Source organism: Gymnoscopelus braueri (assembly GCF_963280865.1).
Source record: "Gymnoscopelus braueri genome assembly, chromosome: 3".
In the NCBI taxonomy this organism is placed as follows: Eukaryota; Metazoa; Chordata; class Actinopteri; order Myctophiformes; family Myctophidae; genus Gymnoscopelus; species Gymnoscopelus braueri.
Window position 1 is genome coordinate 8,387,686 of NC_137612.1, and position 18,566 is coordinate 8,406,251.

The 18,566-nt window shown below is 41.2% G+C and overlaps 1 protein-coding gene across 3 annotated transcripts in view; it reads left to right on the forward strand.

Annotated features, from left to right (window-relative positions):
* Nucleotides 1-8,760: 8,760 nt before the first annotated feature.
* dgkab (diacylglycerol kinase, alpha b) overlaps nt 8,761-18,566 on the forward strand; it is a 30,065-nt gene continuing 20,259 nt past the window's right edge. Inside the window, exons 1-10 of one of the 3 annotated variants that reach the window (XM_080425229.1) lie at nt 8,761-8,885; nt 10,666-10,789; nt 13,271-13,347; nt 14,176-14,341; nt 14,495-14,569; nt 15,114-15,163; nt 15,835-15,909; nt 16,611-16,727; nt 17,410-17,527; nt 18,318-18,406. In XM_080425229.1, coding sequence (XP_080281355.1) covers nt 10,717-10,789; nt 13,271-13,347; nt 14,176-14,341; nt 14,495-14,569; nt 15,114-15,163; nt 15,835-15,909; nt 16,611-16,727; nt 17,410-17,527; nt 18,318-18,406 — 840 coding nt within the window. In that variant the 5' untranslated portion in view covers nt 8,761-8,885; nt 10,666-10,716. Of the gene's footprint in view, nt 8,886-10,437; nt 10,467-10,665; nt 10,790-13,270; nt 13,348-14,175; nt 14,342-14,494; nt 14,570-15,113; nt 15,164-15,834; nt 15,910-16,610; nt 16,728-17,409; nt 17,528-18,317; nt 18,407-18,566 lie in introns of those variants that run through there. The other 2 variants (XM_080425231.1, XM_080425230.1) reach the window with 2 other exon arrangements.

Genomic DNA, 18,566 nt, shown 5'->3' on the forward strand with positions numbered 1-18,566 from the left:
GCTATTTTTTTGCTTAATTAATTCATTAAATGACCATAAAACAACATTAACAACACTCTACCCATCCCTCAGTGTGTTCCATCCTCAAATGTTTTACTTAAGTAAAAGTATCAAGGGTTAGAAAACTTTTTTTTCACATTTGAAAACTTGAAATGGGACCTTCTGCATAATGAGTAGCATACTTTTACTTTTGGTACTTTAAATACATTTTGATACCAATACTTTTCTACTTTTACTCAAGTACATTTTGAATACCTTACTTTTACTTGTAACAGAGTATTTTTACATCGCAGAATTGATACTTTTGTTTAAGTAAAACATTTGAGTACTTTTTCCACCACTGGTATTCAGTGCATGCAGTGACTGTTAGTGCACACAGGACGAGGGAGTCCAGGGACACAGCATAGCGACCCTTCATTTCAATAAGGGCAGACGGCAGAGCCAAAACCTGCAGAACATGTTTAGCACAGCCACAGCTGAGATCACGACTTGTTTATTAGAGGCAATTAGCATGTCTGGCTGGGGCCGCTTGACAATGGGAACGGTGGGGTGGGCGGAGGCTGCGGAGCTACTGCGCCGGTAGAGGAAAAAAAAGACGATTTTTTTTTAATATTATATATATAAAAAAATAGGGGAGCAGAGTTTTCCAGACCGGGCCATGGCCACATTGGCCTCTATGACGGTACGCCCTTGCCCCTGTGCCTTCGGAAGTTAATCCAGTTTGAGCTTGAGATCAAGCCTATGGAAGTCTAGTTGGGTTTAGTATGTGAGTGGTTCTCAGACTTTTTAAAAATGTATTTCATGTAAGGGTCCACTTAGACCCCCACCACCAGGGAACCCTGAGGGTCCCTGGAACCGGGTTCCGGGTGCCTGACGCAGTGGTGCCCGGCCCCTGCCAGCCTCATCCTTCTCTCTCTGACTTTGTCTGTGACCCGTGGTATAGGTCCCCGTAGACGTAGAGGACCACATTTCTGATGTGGTCCTTCCTCATTATTGTGCCAAGGCATAACCGGATCGATAATATTTCTTCCTATTCTGACCTCTGGCACACCAGGTATTTCCTTGTCAATCATTCATTTTAATTGCCTCCTAATCCCTTTTTGATCAGTTCACACCCATCATCATCCAATCTTGTTTATTACACATTATGCAATGTATTTCAAACGTTCTTTTATCTGTTGTATTATCCCTCTAACCAGAGCCTGTATTTCTTATACTGAAACCAGGTTCTGTTTCACTGCTGCATGCCTTCTTTTGGGTACCATGTTTATCCTCGGTTTACTCTTCTGCATGGATTCCCCAAGTTTTCTAATCATTACTTAATGCACAGTCCACATAGCCTCGATCTCCAGGCTTTTATTTTCCTTCGCGTTTTGATCAAAAAGAAAGCCTGGACCAAGCTGTTGAAATCTCTGGCATAGGAAGTGGGAGTCAACCTTTCATTTCCCCAACCAACCAGAGTGCATTGGGCGTCGCTCCAAATGTTGTGACGTCAGGGCTCTCAATGCTGCACATTGGGGGAGGAGGAGGGGCGCGGGGCGGGGGCGGGCACACAGATCAGTGAACCAATGGGAGCCCCCGGTTGTTTCACCGGAGATTTTGAATCCGCCCCTCTATACCAGATATCAAACACGCTGGGGAAGGCTACAGTCCACATGTTTGTAAACCACCTGACAGATAAGCACCAAATGTCTTGTGCACACTGGCAGTGTGCACAAGACACAGCATTTTTTCCACATTTTGTATTGTTTTTGTATCTTTACTTTAATGCTATGTTGGAAGTCAGTGGTGGTCAGATTGGGCTGAAACCTTTTCCAAATATGGAGTCATATACTTCATATCTATACGACATACTGTAGGTGACTGACGTCATAGACTGGTCACATGAACGATATCCACATGGGAGCCACTCCGTTATTACGGCCATTCTTATTTTGTGCCACATTGCCTTGCACCGGCCCCGCGCACATGCTCTAAGGACCTGGGATTTACCCCAGATACACAAACACACACACACACACACACACACACACACACACACACACACACACACACACACACACACACACACACACACACACACACACAGACCCTCTTTTACACAGCTCACCCCATAGGAGCCACGGCGTAAAAAAAAAGTGCAGCTTGATCTCTGCTACCATAGCAACCGCAATGTCTTCAAATACTCAACGCTATGGATCTGTGATGCAACAATTTGAGAGAGTTGAGGAATATAAATACTGATGTCATGTTTATTCCAATGATGTTTAATTGGTCTTTCAGAGAGATTGACTGAAACGTCATTATTTCAGCAATGTTTGGTGAGTGAGTGACTTTATTTCAACAATGTTTGATGTGAAGGTGCTCAGGGTCGCTGTCACGGCGGCTGCATCAGCACTTATGGTTGGTTTTTACTCTTACATGCAGAGAAGAGAGAGAAGAGCCTTGGAGGAAATGAACCAGACCTTCTTGAAGGAGAAGAATGAATGGGAAGAGATGAAAGGCAGAATGTTTGAAAAGCTCCTCTGGCAAGAAGAGAAGCTTAAAGACATGGAGGAAGGCAGGAGGATGAAGAGAATCCAACTGGTTTCTGATGAGTTTCGGAATTACGCCCAGTTCACACCAGAAGCATCAGCGCCAGTCCACTTTCACCCTGTGTCAACGTGTGTGTCTGCTGTCGAGGTGAAGAACGGACTGTATGGGGATCATTTCAACTAGCAACTGTAGATGGGAAATGAATCAGTATTGAGCAACAACATAACCTATCCCAAAAATGCATAGGTTGTTTACAAACGATTTCACTTCTTTTCCGCACCTATCAGTTCTCCTGGCTGGGCAGCTGGCGTTACTGTTCGGACCACCCGCAACCAGAGCTGTCCCTGATTATTTATGTAGTTGTCTGTCTATCGATCTACAACTACTAGTTTAGATCTTTGATATTCGCTGTGTCAAGTGGTGTTGGGTGAGTGTGTGTCTAATCCGCGGCCATCGAGAGCCCCGGTTCTCAGCGAGTCTAAGTGGCCAGCTGTACCCGACAGCAAAGCACGCAGACCCAGGCAGGCACTTGAAGCTCGCCACTGGCAGCCTGTTTGTAAACGATTTATACATTATAGACAATAAATTTGCCATGCATGAGCGTGGCCTAACACAACTAGGAAATTATGTAGAATTATGTATTATCCACATAGAAACAGTGTGGCTACAATGTGGAGCTCGGACTTCATGTAACCATGAGTCTTCTATGATGACATTCATCTACGTATGATGACATCCATGACGTATAGACCCATAATTTGGGCAAGGTTTCAATGGGATCACAGCATCATTGACGTCCATCATAAAATGAAAGTTAAATATTTCAAGTATAAAACATGTTAAGAAATACTTCTGTTACCTACTGGTAGCGCGCATACACAGTTTGGCCCTGATCCATCAAGTGGTTTGTGAGATTAGCTCTGGACAGACAGACAGATAAACATACAGTAACAGACTAGCCTCTTTGCATGCGGCGTAAAAATACATACATGGTGGGGTATAAAGTCTGAACAGGTTCATGCATTCGCTATCAATGTAGCTAAACATAATAGCAACTGTGATGTCAGAAACTCCCTAGCAAGCAGCCGTGACGCACTAACCTGGGAGAGTTCGGGAATATAAAGTAACATGTCAGCGCTCCACTCATTCACTTATTTAGGAGTTCCAGTCAATGGTCAATGACTGGAACTTTATTACAACAATGTTTAGCCTGAAAGATTTCGGGGTAGTTGTTGTCAGAGTAAACGACTGACATTTTATTCAATGATGTTTAATATTAAAGTGTTTGGGGTAGTTGCCACGGTGGCGGCATCGACACTTTCGGTCTGTTACTCTTACATGATGCAGAAACAACAGAAAAGAGCCTTGGCGGAAATTAACCAGACCTTCATGAAGGTCAACAGTAAATGGGAAGACACGACAATGTTTAATGTGAAAACGTTTGGGGTAGGTGTCACGGTGGCTGCATCGGCGCTTATGGTTGGTTACTACATGCACAAAAGACAGAAAGGAGCCTTGGAGGAAAAGAACCGGACCTTCGTGAAGGAGAAGAATGAATTGGAAGAGACTAAAGACAAACTGAGGGAAGAGCTCCTCTCGCAGGAGAAGAATGTTACAGACATGGAGGAAGAACGAAGGGAGGAGAGAATCCAACTGATTACTAATGATTTTCTGCATTTCTGTATAGCCTAGTGCACCGAAGGCTCAAAGTTGAGGTTTTCTCCCCTCTGACTCCACGCTTTTGAAGAACGGTGTTGCACAAAACTTTGTAGACATGTTAGTAAAGGACTAAAGGAGGAGAGGAAGAACTGATTAACATTTCATTCTGACTGGACAAAGGGGGCATGAGCGTGGCCTAACACAACTAGGAAATTATGTGGATCTTGGGATCCACATAGAAACGGTGAGGCTACAATGTGGAGCTCGGACTTCATGTAACCATGGGTCTTCTATGATGACATTCATCTATGTATGATGACATCTATGACGTATAGACCCATAATTTGGGCAAGGTTTCAATGCGATCACAGTATCATTGACTTCCATTATAAAATGAAAGTTAAATATTTCAAGTATGAAACATGTTAAAAAATACTTCTGTTGCGTACTGATAGCAGCGTGCATACACAGTTTAGCCCGCCCCTGATCGATCAAGTGGTTTTTGAGATTAGCTCTGGAGAGACGGACAAACATACAGACACACAGACTAGCCGCTTTGCAGAGCCACTCCGTAAAAACTACATACAGTGGTGTATAAAGTCTGAACGGGTTCGTGTAACATGCATTCGCTATCACTGTAGCTAAACAAAATAGCAACTGTGATGACGTAAACTCCCTAGCAAGCAGCCGTGACGCACTAACTTGGGAGAGTTCGGGAATATAAAGTAACATGTCAGCGCTCCACTCATTCATTTATTTAGGAGTTCCAGTCAATGGTCAATGACTGGAACTTTATTACAACAATGTTTAGCCTGAAAGATTTCAGGGTAGTTGTTGACATTTTATTTCTATGTTTAATGTGAAAGTGTTTGGGGTAGTTGCCACGGTGGCGGTATCGGCACTTTCGGTCGGTTACTCTTACATGTTGCAGAAACAACAGAGAAGAGCCTTGGCGCAAATTAACCAGACCTTCATGAAGGTCAACAGTAAATGGGAAGACACGACAATGTTTCATGTGAAAACGTTTGGGGTAGGTGTCACGGTCGCTGCATCGGCACTTATGGTTGGTTATTCTTACATGCACAAAAGACAGAAAAGAGCCTTGGAGGAGAAGAACCGGACCTTTGTGAAGGAGAAGAATGAATTGGAAGAGACTAAAGACAAACTGAGGGAAGAGCTCCTCTCGCAAGAGAAGAATATTACAGACATGGAGGAAGAGCGAAGGGAGGAGAGAATCCAACTAATAACTAATAATTTTCGGCATTACTGTAGCCTAGTGCACCGAAGGCCTTTGTGTGATTGTGGTGAGTGTGTGTTGAAGGAGGACAGTATAGTTGTCTAATGGGTAACCGGAAGGCTCGCCCCAAAGCACACTCGCCCCCATTTCTTTCGCGGACCGCTCGCCCCCAGCGGTTCTTGTATTCTTGTATTTGTTTTACTGAGGTTAAGGTTAGGATTAGGCATAGTTTTACCGAGGTTAAGGTTAGAAATAAGGTTAGGTTTAGGCATAGTTTTACTGAGGTTAAGATTAGGAATAAGGTTAGGCATAGTTATACTGAGGTTAGGTTTAGGCATAGTTTTACTCAGGTTACGTTTAGGAATACCTGGTGGCGACCGTTCTGAGGTCACCGGATTTGACCCGGGGCGAACATGTTTTGGGGCGAGCATTCTTGTATCCGTCTAATGTTCTGTGCTGAATGATCATTTAACTCAGCTCCATTTAGGTTATACTTGATTCACTTTTTTAATAAATTGTACTTGTAAGAGTATTTTTTAATGCAACATACTTTCTTTACTGGCATATTTGTGAAGTACAAAGTAACTTTTTCTCAAATGATTTGGCTACGATCTGCTCTGCAAGGATCTATGTCTGTCTGTCTGTCTGTCTCTGTCCGTCCATCCGAAGCAAATCTTGCAAACTGCTCGACCGATCAGCGCTAAACTTTGTATGTACAGTACGCTGTCAAGGCCGTTTTTTCACGTTTTATTCATTTTTAAACAATTTACTTTGATTTGGTGTTCGAGTTGAAACCTTACCCAATCATAGACATTATGTCATAGATACGTCATAGACGACTGACGTCATAGATTACTGATGTCACAGGCTGGACACATGAAATCTGAGCTCCACATTGGAGCCACGCCATTTCTATGTGGATCACAGGATCATAATTTCCTAGTTCTCGTTTTTTTATATATGTTTTGCTGTCTACTTTATATTTCTACAACTAGAATCAGTAACATTATCCTAGCACTGAGCTAGTGTTTACATTACACCACAAAGACTTCAGCAGTGATTTCTATGGCTCTGCTTTATCGCAAAATGGGTGCGTCTGAGCCTCTGAGGTATGAGTGACACCTCAGAGGCTGTTGGCCTTTGGCCTCATAAATAAGCGGGTTCACAGGTGACAGACAGTCTGGCGGCTTGTTTGAAAAGGACCTAAAACATTTTAGGGAAGAAGTAGGCCATACTGTTGCTCAATCTTTAGTTCCACATCTACAACTGCTAGTGTAAAACATTGTCATCAATTTCTGTCCGTCTCAAGTGGTGTTGAGTGTGTACACCTATAGTCCACGCCTACTTCACAGCACGCTTCTGGTTGGCTGCCGCTCTGTCTCGTCGCACAGCAACAGTATAGCAAAGTTGAACTATTCTCAACTCTGCCGCTCCGCTTTTTGCTGCCTCCTGTTGCAGTGGGGGAACGTGGCAGTCGCTCCTCACCATGGACTTTGAACCTCACCACTTTCTCAGAACACGGAAGCAGCATACTGTACGTAATACCACTGCTGGTGTGAATTCATTGTAAACTCTCCACTTTGCTGGCACTAGCCTACTACTGATGACTCAGAAAGCCACTTGCAAGCATAATCAGCAATAAGAATAACTCTGATCCTAAAGCCTGTGTCACTCCCTTATTTAAGACATAACGGCAAGCTATGTGAAGCAAAATGCAAACCAATATTTTTTAACACCGTATGTCTTCTTATAGCTACCTATATTTCACTTTGATTTACTAACACCATATATTTCACAATGAAAGCTATAAGCAGGTGATAATAGTTAATCATAAGTGTATTGGAAAATTTTCCAAGGTTAACTTGTGTGTTACAGAGGTACTAGCCTCGGAAACCCATGCCTTTTTACAGAGGTACAGATACCCACACACTAATGTCTTTGAGCTAAACGTCCTCTCAAATACATGCAGTAAACATGCTGAGCATTAGATGACATTCTAATGATGGAAATACCTTTCCTTTGTGCCTATGGGTATTTCTTAGCTCATGACGTCAATGTTTGTTTTAGCAACGCCCTCAACAAACCAGTTGATGATGACCTAGATATTACAACAGCTGCAGTATCATTGTATGATGACATTTGTTTGGGTGACACAGTAATTTTTGACGAGTTAGTTATGATGTTTTTGACAACATATAAGCCTGCAGTATAAAGTGTTTGGGCTATAGGCTATATATATATATATATATATATATATATATATATATATATATATATATATATCTTGCCCATCTTCACCAAATGTCACATGATGACGGAAGTCATGTGACAAACAGCTTTTGGATATTCCACTGCTTGCCTGTAATTATTGGCCTACAAGATGTATCTGCCTATTTTATTATTTATTCATTTTGGCAAAACGAAACAAAAACAGCATAATATATCATGAGTACAATATAGGGGAGTGACACAAAGTTGAACCTTATGTCATAGAAACGTTAATTCTATATTGTGCAACCCAGGATCGGGGTGGCCATAGCTGAGTGGTTAGTGAGCCCGCCTAGGGAGCCAGAGGCCCTGGTTGCCACAGGTACGATTCCAGGCCACGCCAGGGTCCGGGTACTAAAGTATAATTGGGGTCCTGCAATTATACTTTAGTACCCGGACCCGGACCCGCCAGCATATGTGTCGATGAAATGAAATTTGTCCCTGAGCAAGACTCTTAACCCCTAATTGCTCACAGGCCCTCATTGGAAACAAGCCCGCAAGGACTTTCATGAACCTCCTGTTAAAAAGGAATTATCCTAAATTATCCTATCAGGATACTTACACAGCCCCGGGTAGGCCACCCGGCCTGGCGGAGATAGGCTATAAATGCACCAATTTCTCTAGTTTACAATATATGTTTGATTATATTAATGTATTCAATTTATGAATTACCTCTAACACGCACCTCCATGTGTGTGTGTGTGTGTGTGTGTGTGTGTGTGTGTGTGTGTGTGTGTGTGTGTGCAGGCGCATGTGTGTGTGTGCGCATGTGTGTGTGTGTGCGCGTACGTGCGTGTGTGTGCGCGTGTGCATGTGTTGCGCTTGCATGCCTGCTTGTGTGTGTGTGTGTGTGTGTGTGTGTGTGTGTGTGTGTGTGTGTGTGTGTGTGTGTGTGTGTGTGTGTGTGTGTGTGTGTGTGTGTGTGTGTGTGTGTGTGTGTGTGTGCGTGCGTGCGTGTGCGTTGTGTTGCGTAATACCACTAGCTGTAATTACGTTGCAAAAGCTCCTCCTCCACCCATGCTTAATCCTTTGGGCTCCGCTAATACTCAGACATACACACTGGTTCACACTCACAGTAGGCGGTAGGCCTAGCTGGCAACAAGACAGCAACATGTCTAATTGATGCCCTCGCACTTTGATATCAGATCACCTCTGCTTCAATCGAACTGAGCGATCCCTACACAAGGTAAGGTGTTTTAATCAGCTCATATTCACGCGACATTCATGGGCTCACAGTTTTCTCCCTGCGTTTTGATGTTGATTGTCTGTCTACCTGTTGTTGATTGTAACCATGTCTCTATGATTGTAAATGGATCCAAAAATGAATTGAACAATCTTGCTCGTTCAGTTAGACACACTATTGTACCATGGTTTTAGCAACTATATAGCAGCATAATCCTGTCTGATGGATGCCAGATTAAAATATTTTTTTTAATATAAGGCAGGCTTTAAATGTTGATTTTTAAAATTCCTCTTCCTCATCTCATTAAAAATGTGTTAATAAGATGGACTAAACTGGTGCGATATTGAAATGGGCTTGTCAAAAACTAAGTTTTTTACTTTTTAGTTTAATTTAATTTGCCAATGTCTGCACAAAAGTAAAACAACATATTTTAGTAGCCTAGTCTGTTTAGCAGGAGGCAGGAGCTCCCAGCTTCATTTAAGGGGAAAGGACACACCTTGGCCTTTGGTGTTGTACATCTTTGAGTGGACAAATCAAAGGCCGAGTGCCAGGGCAGAAAGGCCATCAAATAACGATTTTAAATCCACTGAAATAATTAACAGAATTTAATTGACTAAATTTTAAATTTAATTTAATTGAATAATAATAATAATAATTATACATAGAATAATTATCTGACTATCAGTGAAATACATAGAAAAGCTATTTATTTCACCAAATAATTTACAGGTAAAATTACCAATATTTGTAGAAACATCTGAGCCAAAAGCTCATACTGTTGTATGAACATGGTGCATGGTGAGTAAAAGGGGGAGTTAACCACTTAAACCCCATGTATGGTTGATCGGAGTCCCTCAGGGCTCTATACTAAGGTATTTTCTGTTTCCTGTTATTGTGGGGAAAGCTTTCGCTGAAAATAGCCCATCGACAAGCTCCAAGTACCAAAGTACCAATACTGCGATGTAGTGGAGTAAAAGTACTGAAAATGGGAAATGTTCAAGTAAAGTACGAATACCTCAAAATTGTACTTAAGTACAGTACTTAAGTAAACGTACTTAGTTACTTTCCACCACTGTACAAAGGTGGACAAGAACTTAGTTTGTGTCCGTTTATGTGCTCAAAGAGTGACTTTGAGAGCTGTTTTAGTGTTCAATGAGGAGCATATTTTGAATTATCAATTTCTAATCACTGGAGCAATTATTTTTGATTTCTTGTCCACCTTTGGAGTTACACCATGGCAAGGTAACTACACAACCCAAACCTCTACCAAAGTGTTCTTGCCCTTTAAGTTGTTAAGAATTCAGAATCTGAATAAAGACACTGTGGTGTTTAAAAACTGTGTTGAAGAGGCAGCGGAGGAAGTGGTTAGTGTGGACAGGGTATTAATGCCACTGTGGCCTCAGGGCATGTACTTTTTTGAGGGGCAGAGGGCCACACCTAACCTGGTAAAGCCCCTGATTTCCAGAGGGAGGGGCTTTACCAGGCTAGGCCACACCCTCCACTAGGATAAGGGTCACTACATGAGAGGGAGCGCTTGTACTTAGACCACAACTTTGTGAAACAACTGAAGCCACATGTGGAAATGTAGGTAGCCTATATTAAGATGTGTGTATTGTACCAGTGGTATGTGCAACTCTCTGGGAATGGAGACAGACCTGTTTACTTGATGTCACAGTCAGTAATTATCACGGGGGTCATCAAGGTTGTTAAGCAACCTGTTATTATTATTTACTTCCTCCTTGGTCTTTATCTTATTTTAACACTTTTCTCACATTTGCTTTAGCGTCACATCTTTGCCTTCTCTTCTGGCTGAGAGAGATCGCAGGTCAACACCATGGCATCGTCTGGGGACACAGATGGCTCTCTTACTCCTGTGGATTTTATCCAGCTTCAGGAGTACATGGAATGTAAGTGTCACCTTATCGTCGGACTGGGTGATATGGCTTCAAATCAATATCACGATTATTTCATTACTAGTTTTATGTTTATGTTTATTAAAGGATCCCTATTAGAGTCACATGAATGAGCCTCTAGTCTTCCTGGGGTCCTGAACAAAGCAAATACAATACAAATGTACAACTAAAAACACAAATAATAGTAAAATAAAAAATAAACAATAAAAATGAACAAATTAACATTTTAAAATCAAATCCAGCAGCAGTCCAGTCAAATTAAACAAATACACAAATAACAGTTACATACTTGCCAAGTTACTTGCAAGGTATCTCTTGATGTGTTTTTTCAAAGTGATTGTGTTATGTATTGTACATAAGATGTATTTGGGCAGAGCATTCCAGAGTTCTATTGACCTATATATACCAGTGAGTTTTAGAAAATTCGTTTTTGGTGCTGTTTTTGTTCTTAAGTTACCAGAAGCTGCTCCTCTGGTGTTGCACCCATGTTCAGAAGTCATGTGTAACTGTTTAGCCAAGCTAGACGGCTTATTGGTGCTCATAATGTTCCGCAGTAGCATTAGAAGGCTCACCGATAATTTCTGTTTAACCATTAGTCATGCCAGATGTTCATGCATATAGCTGATACTTGTCCTGTATGAACATCCTAGTGCCAGACGAGCCGCTTTATTCTGAGCAACCTGTCATTTTTTCAAATCAGATTTTGTAGCTGACGACCAGATCACAAGGCGATATTTTAAATTAGACTTAGGATTCTTGCCCAACATGTGTCTAGATCCAAGCACAATGGCCTTTGTCTTAGAAATATTTAACACCAACTTGTTGCATTCAATCCATAGAAGAAGGGTGTATCATGTATGCACCCCCCGCAAATATACTTGTAATCAGTGTTTCTAGATTGGAAAACATGTGTACAAATTGATGAGCTATGTTAAAGAGCTGTCAAAATGTCCCCTTATACCATTTATATGCAAATTAGTGTCGACATTATCGTAAAATGTACTTTCACCGTAAGTCAGTCAATATTGCACATTCTGAACAAATAAGGTGTCTAGACCTATGTTTTGAGGGTCAAGGATCACAATGAAACTATATTCTTAGCATCCTTATTGTGGGGAAAGCTTTCACAGAAAATAAGCAGATCGACAAGCTCACAACGCGTCGCAGCGCGACAGAAAAGACTGTCACCATATGGGGTTTAACCCATTAATACCTGGAACGCATCTGTGTCACGTTAGGTTTCTTTGGCTATTCAAAAATAGCAGATATACAAGCTCATAGCGCGGCACCGAGTGCCGCGCTATGAACTTGTAGATCTGCTATTTTTGAAAAATCTTGAAAAAAAAAATTGGGATTTTTTTTTCAAAAAACTGTTAGGATTTAGAAAACATTTTGAAGAATCGCCTCAGGTCTCAATGGGTTAAGTGGTTAACGTGAGGACATGTACCTGTGGCATGCTGGTGTGCAAATGGGTGCTGCCATTACAATATAATCACATTTTTACCAATTATTATTATACAAACTTTTTTCGTCTTCTTCATCTAACTAGAGGTTTGTGCTGTGGGGGTGCTGAATCCATCAGGTTTTAGTAACAATGACTATTCTTAAAGTGATCATATGTACCTTTGGCATGCTGGTGTGCAAATGGGTGATGCCATCACATTTTTACCAATTATAATTATTATTTTACCAACTTTTTCTTCTTAGCTTTCTTCACCAATGTGTTGATAAAGGTGACTTCTAACACCTCTAAATTACCTCCAACTCAACTCCTCTGAGAAACTTTGTGGGAGCCAATTAAAGTTGCATTTCTGTAGTTTCTGTTGTTCTGATGTTTATCACAAACATCGACAGACTCTTAGATCACCTTTCAAAGTTCATGCCAAATTATACACCATTTCCATTTGACTTTCTCGGAACCCCAAGAATCTAAATAAACTCAACAAAAATTAGCAAGTGAAAATGATGGCCCCCACAATAGGGTGGATAGGCCTCCTGAAACATAGGCTTGGCCAGGGAGTTGTTATTAAAACCTAATGATTGGAATGGATTCAGCACCCCCACAAACCGCTAGTTAGACATCCCACAAGCTCATATTGGCCAATAGACCATATTCACACGGCGTCCATTTTGGAATTTAACATTGGAAGTGCCACCCCGTTGCCGTGGCAACCGGGGTGGCACTTTCAATGGTGGCACTTTCACTTCATTGACTTAATAGCAACATGGCCGCCGTGTGAATATGGTCTATTTGTATTTTTCCAGTTTTTCACACCAGGCCTTCTCAACTTTGATTGGCTCCCAGAAAAAGTTACTTTCCACCACTGATCACCACCATCACAGCATCAACAGCAATGCGCCATGCAGTGGGATCAGCCACTTTGTCTGGCTTCATTTTTGGGCTCAATTGTAACGTTGAGTCGTCATTCTGCTCATTTATGTAATAACAACACATTGAATGTTGTCCCTGTATAGATAGCAGCCTGAGAGTGAAAGATGTGATGAAGGAGTTTAACACCGGCGGCCAGCTGATCCAGCATAGAGTTGGAGAGGTACAGTTATTCAATTCAATTCAATTCAATCTTTATTTCAGACCCAAGAAGATCCATATCACAATACAATAACAGAAAGTAAAATAAAAATGAAATACAAATAGCCCTCCTTGTTCAGTTTCGGACACACAAACACGTGTGCCAATAGTTCCACAGTCTAGAGGAGAACCTGACAGAGCTGCGTGTAGGGTCCGTTAAGACAGCAATGATGTCATTTACCGACTCAGATGCCCTACACATAAACCTATACATAAATAAGTCAAGGAGGTCAGGTGTGTGTGTGTGTGTGTGTGTGCGCGTGTGCGTGCGTGCGTGCGTGCGTGCGTGCGTGCGTGCGTGCGTGTGTGTGTGTGTGTGTGTGTGTGTGTTTGTGTGCGCGCGCGCGCGCGCGTGTGTGTGTTTACGGCGTGGCTCTGTAGAAGGCTATCCATCTATAAGAGGGTCTCTGTGTGTTTGTGTGTCCGGAGCTAATCTCCCAACCACTGCACAGATCAGCACCACATTTCTTGTGTACACTTCAGAAGTACCTACATACAGTATATTGTTTTCACAGGTTATATATATATATATTTTAAATATTGAACTATAATTTCATAATGGAAGTGAATGGGGCTCATATGCCATAGTCATATGCACCTATGGCATATGACTCCCCAAATGTGGAGTCATATGCCATAGGTGACTGACGTCACAGGATGGCCACATAAAGTCTGAGATGTGTTTGTTTTTTTACCTTTATTATGGACAATGTTATGCAAATATCTCCCTATTTATCTGCCTTTACATTATTTTCTGTCTTTTTCCCGTTCCTGTTGGTCCCAACAACAGCGCATCGACGCAGAGGGGTTCGGTCTCTTCCTGAAGACCTACCTGGAGGTGGATGACTTCCCCGCTGACTTCTGCCAGCGTCTGTACCGCTACTTCCAGAGCGTAGAGCAGGAAGTACCTGCACCTTTAGCCAGTGCTCTGGCTAAAGGTGTCGGCAAGTGTTATGGCAAGTCCAGGTTCTTTTGCTATTGAAAAACTATTTGAAACTTTACCTAGACTTTACCAATTTCACAATCCTGCAAACAGTAATATAATGTATAGCCAGTTAGGTAAAAAAAAAAAAAAACGTACCAGCAACTGTCATGTTTGATTCTTTCAGGTGGGATTTTTCTCCGTGATGTGAGCTGTTACTTCTCTGTACTGGAGGAAGGCCAGCCTCGAGACAAGCTAGAATGTAAGTCTTATCTATCAAATTTATCTACGTACCAATTCTGCAAAATGTCTATTCTATGATTGGGTTATTTTATACATTCTTGACCACATGAGCCCTTATTGAAGCCCTGTGATGAATTATTTCAAAACCAGTGTCACATCACGATGCATTGGGGCTATTTTTTGCTATTCGTTATACGACGAAGTATATGTCGTTAACTGAGTGGTATTGTGTTGAATGTAGTGTTAGGAATCCCAACGGGATCTTTTAGGATTTTAACTGTTCCAGTTCCTCAACGATTCCCTCTTAACGGTCCCATTCCTTAACGGTTCCCTTTAACGATTCCTATAGGCAGTTCCAACTGGACTCTTACAGGTCTGTAACTCTGAGAATGTACAAATGGAACCAAATGGGCAATCACAGATCCATTTGGTTCCATTTGTACACTCTCAGAGTGTTAGGGAGAGTGTCTCCCTAATTGAATGATGTCTTGATGATCGGAGAACTTGAGACGTAATAAGAAAATGGCTGTACCACGAGCATAATTATTATTTTGTGATTTCAGTTACTTTCAAGCTTTATGACAAAGATGGCAACGGACATCTTGACAGCACTGTAAGTGATGGCCGTTGGCCTAATAATACATTTATGAATCTGTACTAGGTGTCAGACTGGTGTATGTACATGTATGCATTAATGTTGCAGTTTTATTTCAGATACTCAAGTAATGCCTACTTTTCCTAAGTTGTCAGGGACAATGTGCAGGATGGAGCAGAATTATTTTATGTTGCAATATAGGCCTTATTATCATGATATAATGATGATCACAGTACAATGTACTGCTTATGAATTCTGGACAAAATCGTCATTTCACCCAAAATTTGACACAATTTTTTCTAAAAGAAAGTAATCCATGAACGCAGAGACAGAATCACTGATATAGCAACATGGGGACAACGGTTGAGGGCTTGTTACCGGAAGGTTTCCGGTTCGATTCCCCAGACCGGCAGGAAAAACTGGTTGGGGAAGTGAATGGCCACCACCTACAACTCCCCCAACACAGCTGAAGTGCCTTATGAGCAAGACACTGAGCCCCCAAAAATCTGTATAATTCCTTTTACATCATCATCATCGTCATCATCATCATCATTTTCAGATGTTCATAAAGGGCATTATGAAGATGTACTAATAGTGTAATAGTGTATGACCTTAACTAGGAAATGAACTTTTATGTGGAATGCTCTATGAATGTAAACACTAATGTTACTTTTCTTTGTCTTGATCAGGAGGTGGATCGCATTATCAACCAGATGATGCATGCTGCAGACTACCTGGGCTGGGATGTCACTGAACTCAGACCAGTACGAGCAGCCTTTTTTACGCCTTGTTTTTACATAGTTATGCCATTGTTATTTCTTATGCCTATATTGTTGTGCGATATGGGCATGAAGTAAGCCTACATTTTTAGTTTGTGTGATACGGGCATGAAGTGTGTACCTGAAATTAGCTTTAAATATGTTATTGAGGAGTTATTTAGGTGCAAAATGTAAAATGTGTTGGTTTTGATTCCTCCACATTATGTATCATTAAATTAACTGCCAGTTTTCATATTTTTTTAGCCAGTGCCAGAGTTTTTCATTGAAAAAAATAAAGTACTTTTAAGTTTTAAGTTAACAAGGAAGTGGATAGGAGTCTAGATCTTTGAACAATCATATCTCCTTGGTCTTTGGGTTAATATAAAAAAATCACTTCACGTAGATCTACGCGATTGGCACGTGGCGGCTTTAAATAGGTTCGCGTAGATCTACGTGATTGGCAGTGAATCAGTTAAAAAAATGCAGAAAATTTAGAACGCCCCAACGAGCATGAGGAACATATACATAGAATGTTAATTTAACCCTGAAAGTGTACTAATGCACACCATCTATCTTACAAATGGATAAATTAACATTGAGGATTTTAATGTGCATGTATGAAGTACCTAAAAAATGTCACAAAAAGGGAGTGAAAGTCGTTTTTATAATTGCATAATTAATGATTTGTTTTTGTTTCTATTGGACAGGTGCTAAAGGACATGATGATAAAGATGGACGTGGATAACAGCGGGACCGTCACCCTGGAGGAATGGCTGAAGGGAGGGATGAACAACGTTCCTCTACTCGTGCTGCTCGGACTCAAGGTCAGAGAAACAAGTGCATAATACAGTAGGCCTACGTACATGCACGTTAACGTGCAGCGGTGGAAGAAGTACTCACATTATTTACTTAAGTACAAGTATCAATACCCACAATGTAGAGATACTCTGTTATTAAGTAAAAGTCCGGCATTCAAAATTGACTTGAGTAAAAGTACAAAAGTATAGGCATCAACATTATAATCAAAGTATCAAAAGTAAAGGTACTCATTACACGGAATGTCCCATTTCACAAGTTTTCAAATGTATAAATGTATAAAAATCCTTTGAAAATAGCCGATCTACAAGCTCACAACGCATCGCAAAGCGACGTGTTGTGAGCTTGTATATTGTAGATTTTCCAATAGCCGAAGTATATATAGGGCTGAAGTGGTCAATGTATGTTTTATAATAATCATCAAAATCAACAAAGTAACTTGTAACTTTCAAATAGTTTTCAAATAATTGTAGTGGAGTAAAAAAGTACAATGTTCGCCTCTGTGATGTAGAAGTAAAAGTATTGGAAAAATTGGAAATACTCCATTAAAGCAAAGGGGGAAAAAAAATTGTACTTAAGTACAGTACCTGAGTAAAAGTACTTAAAGTTACTTTCCACCACTGTTAACGCGTTATTACTGCTTTCCTATGATGACATTCTGATGTGTGTGTGTGTGTGTCCCACACACAGATGACAGAGAGTGACGGGCTGCACATTTGGAGGATGAAGCATTTCAATAAGCCCACCTATTGTGACGTGTGTCAGAACATGCTGCTGGGCCTGGGGAAGCAGGGCCTCTGCTGTACTTGTAAGATCATCTGACTGCCACTAGGGGGCGACCATGTACTCCATTCGTCAACAGTGCCCAGAATATCTCTGTATAATATACAGTAGGCTACACAGTACTGTACATGCCCCCAGTCTGTATTGATTGTCAAATATCATAGCTGTTGTCTGCTATTACTACTACACAAACCATGAAAAAAGACTGACAGACAGACACAGACACAGACACAGACACGCACACGCACACGCACACGCACACGCACACACACACACACAGCTTTCTCAAGGCACAGCAAGTTGAGCATAAACAGAGATTTAATCACTGAGCAGTAAGCTAAGGGTAATGCCATTACTACGATACACCCCGAATTGTTTATTTTTATTTTTATAAAAGTTAGATTTACCAGTAGGCTTGTAGGATTTTTTTTTACATGCTCAGACACACACACACACACACACACACACACACACACACACACACACACACACACACACACACATACACACACACACACACACACACACACACACACACACACACACACACACACACACACACACACACAGTCACACACACACACACACACACACACACACACACACACACACACACACACACACACACGCACACACACACACACACACCTTTCTCACCTGTTCCCAAACTCTGACACATTGTTACACCTGTAGGATGTGTTTTTATGGGTCTCGAGTAAATTATAGGAAACGTAAAACTTGTGTTACTGTAAATGTGTGTTAAATGTGAAATTGCTGCTACACTACGTACATATATCATTGTTCTTTCTGTACAGGCTGTAAGTATACTGTCCATAGCCAGTGTGCCAACAGGAACCATGAACCATGTGCTCGAACCTTCGTCAAATCCAAAAAGGAGATTGGGGTAAGATGAATAATCTGTCACTGTACATTCTGGGATAGCTCATGTTGATGTATGTGTTAACCTTGCTCACTGGAAGGTCGCTCTGGATAAAGAGCGTCTGCTAAATGGCTAAATTGTAGTTGTACATTTTTCTGATGCATATTTTCCTTTATATTACAAT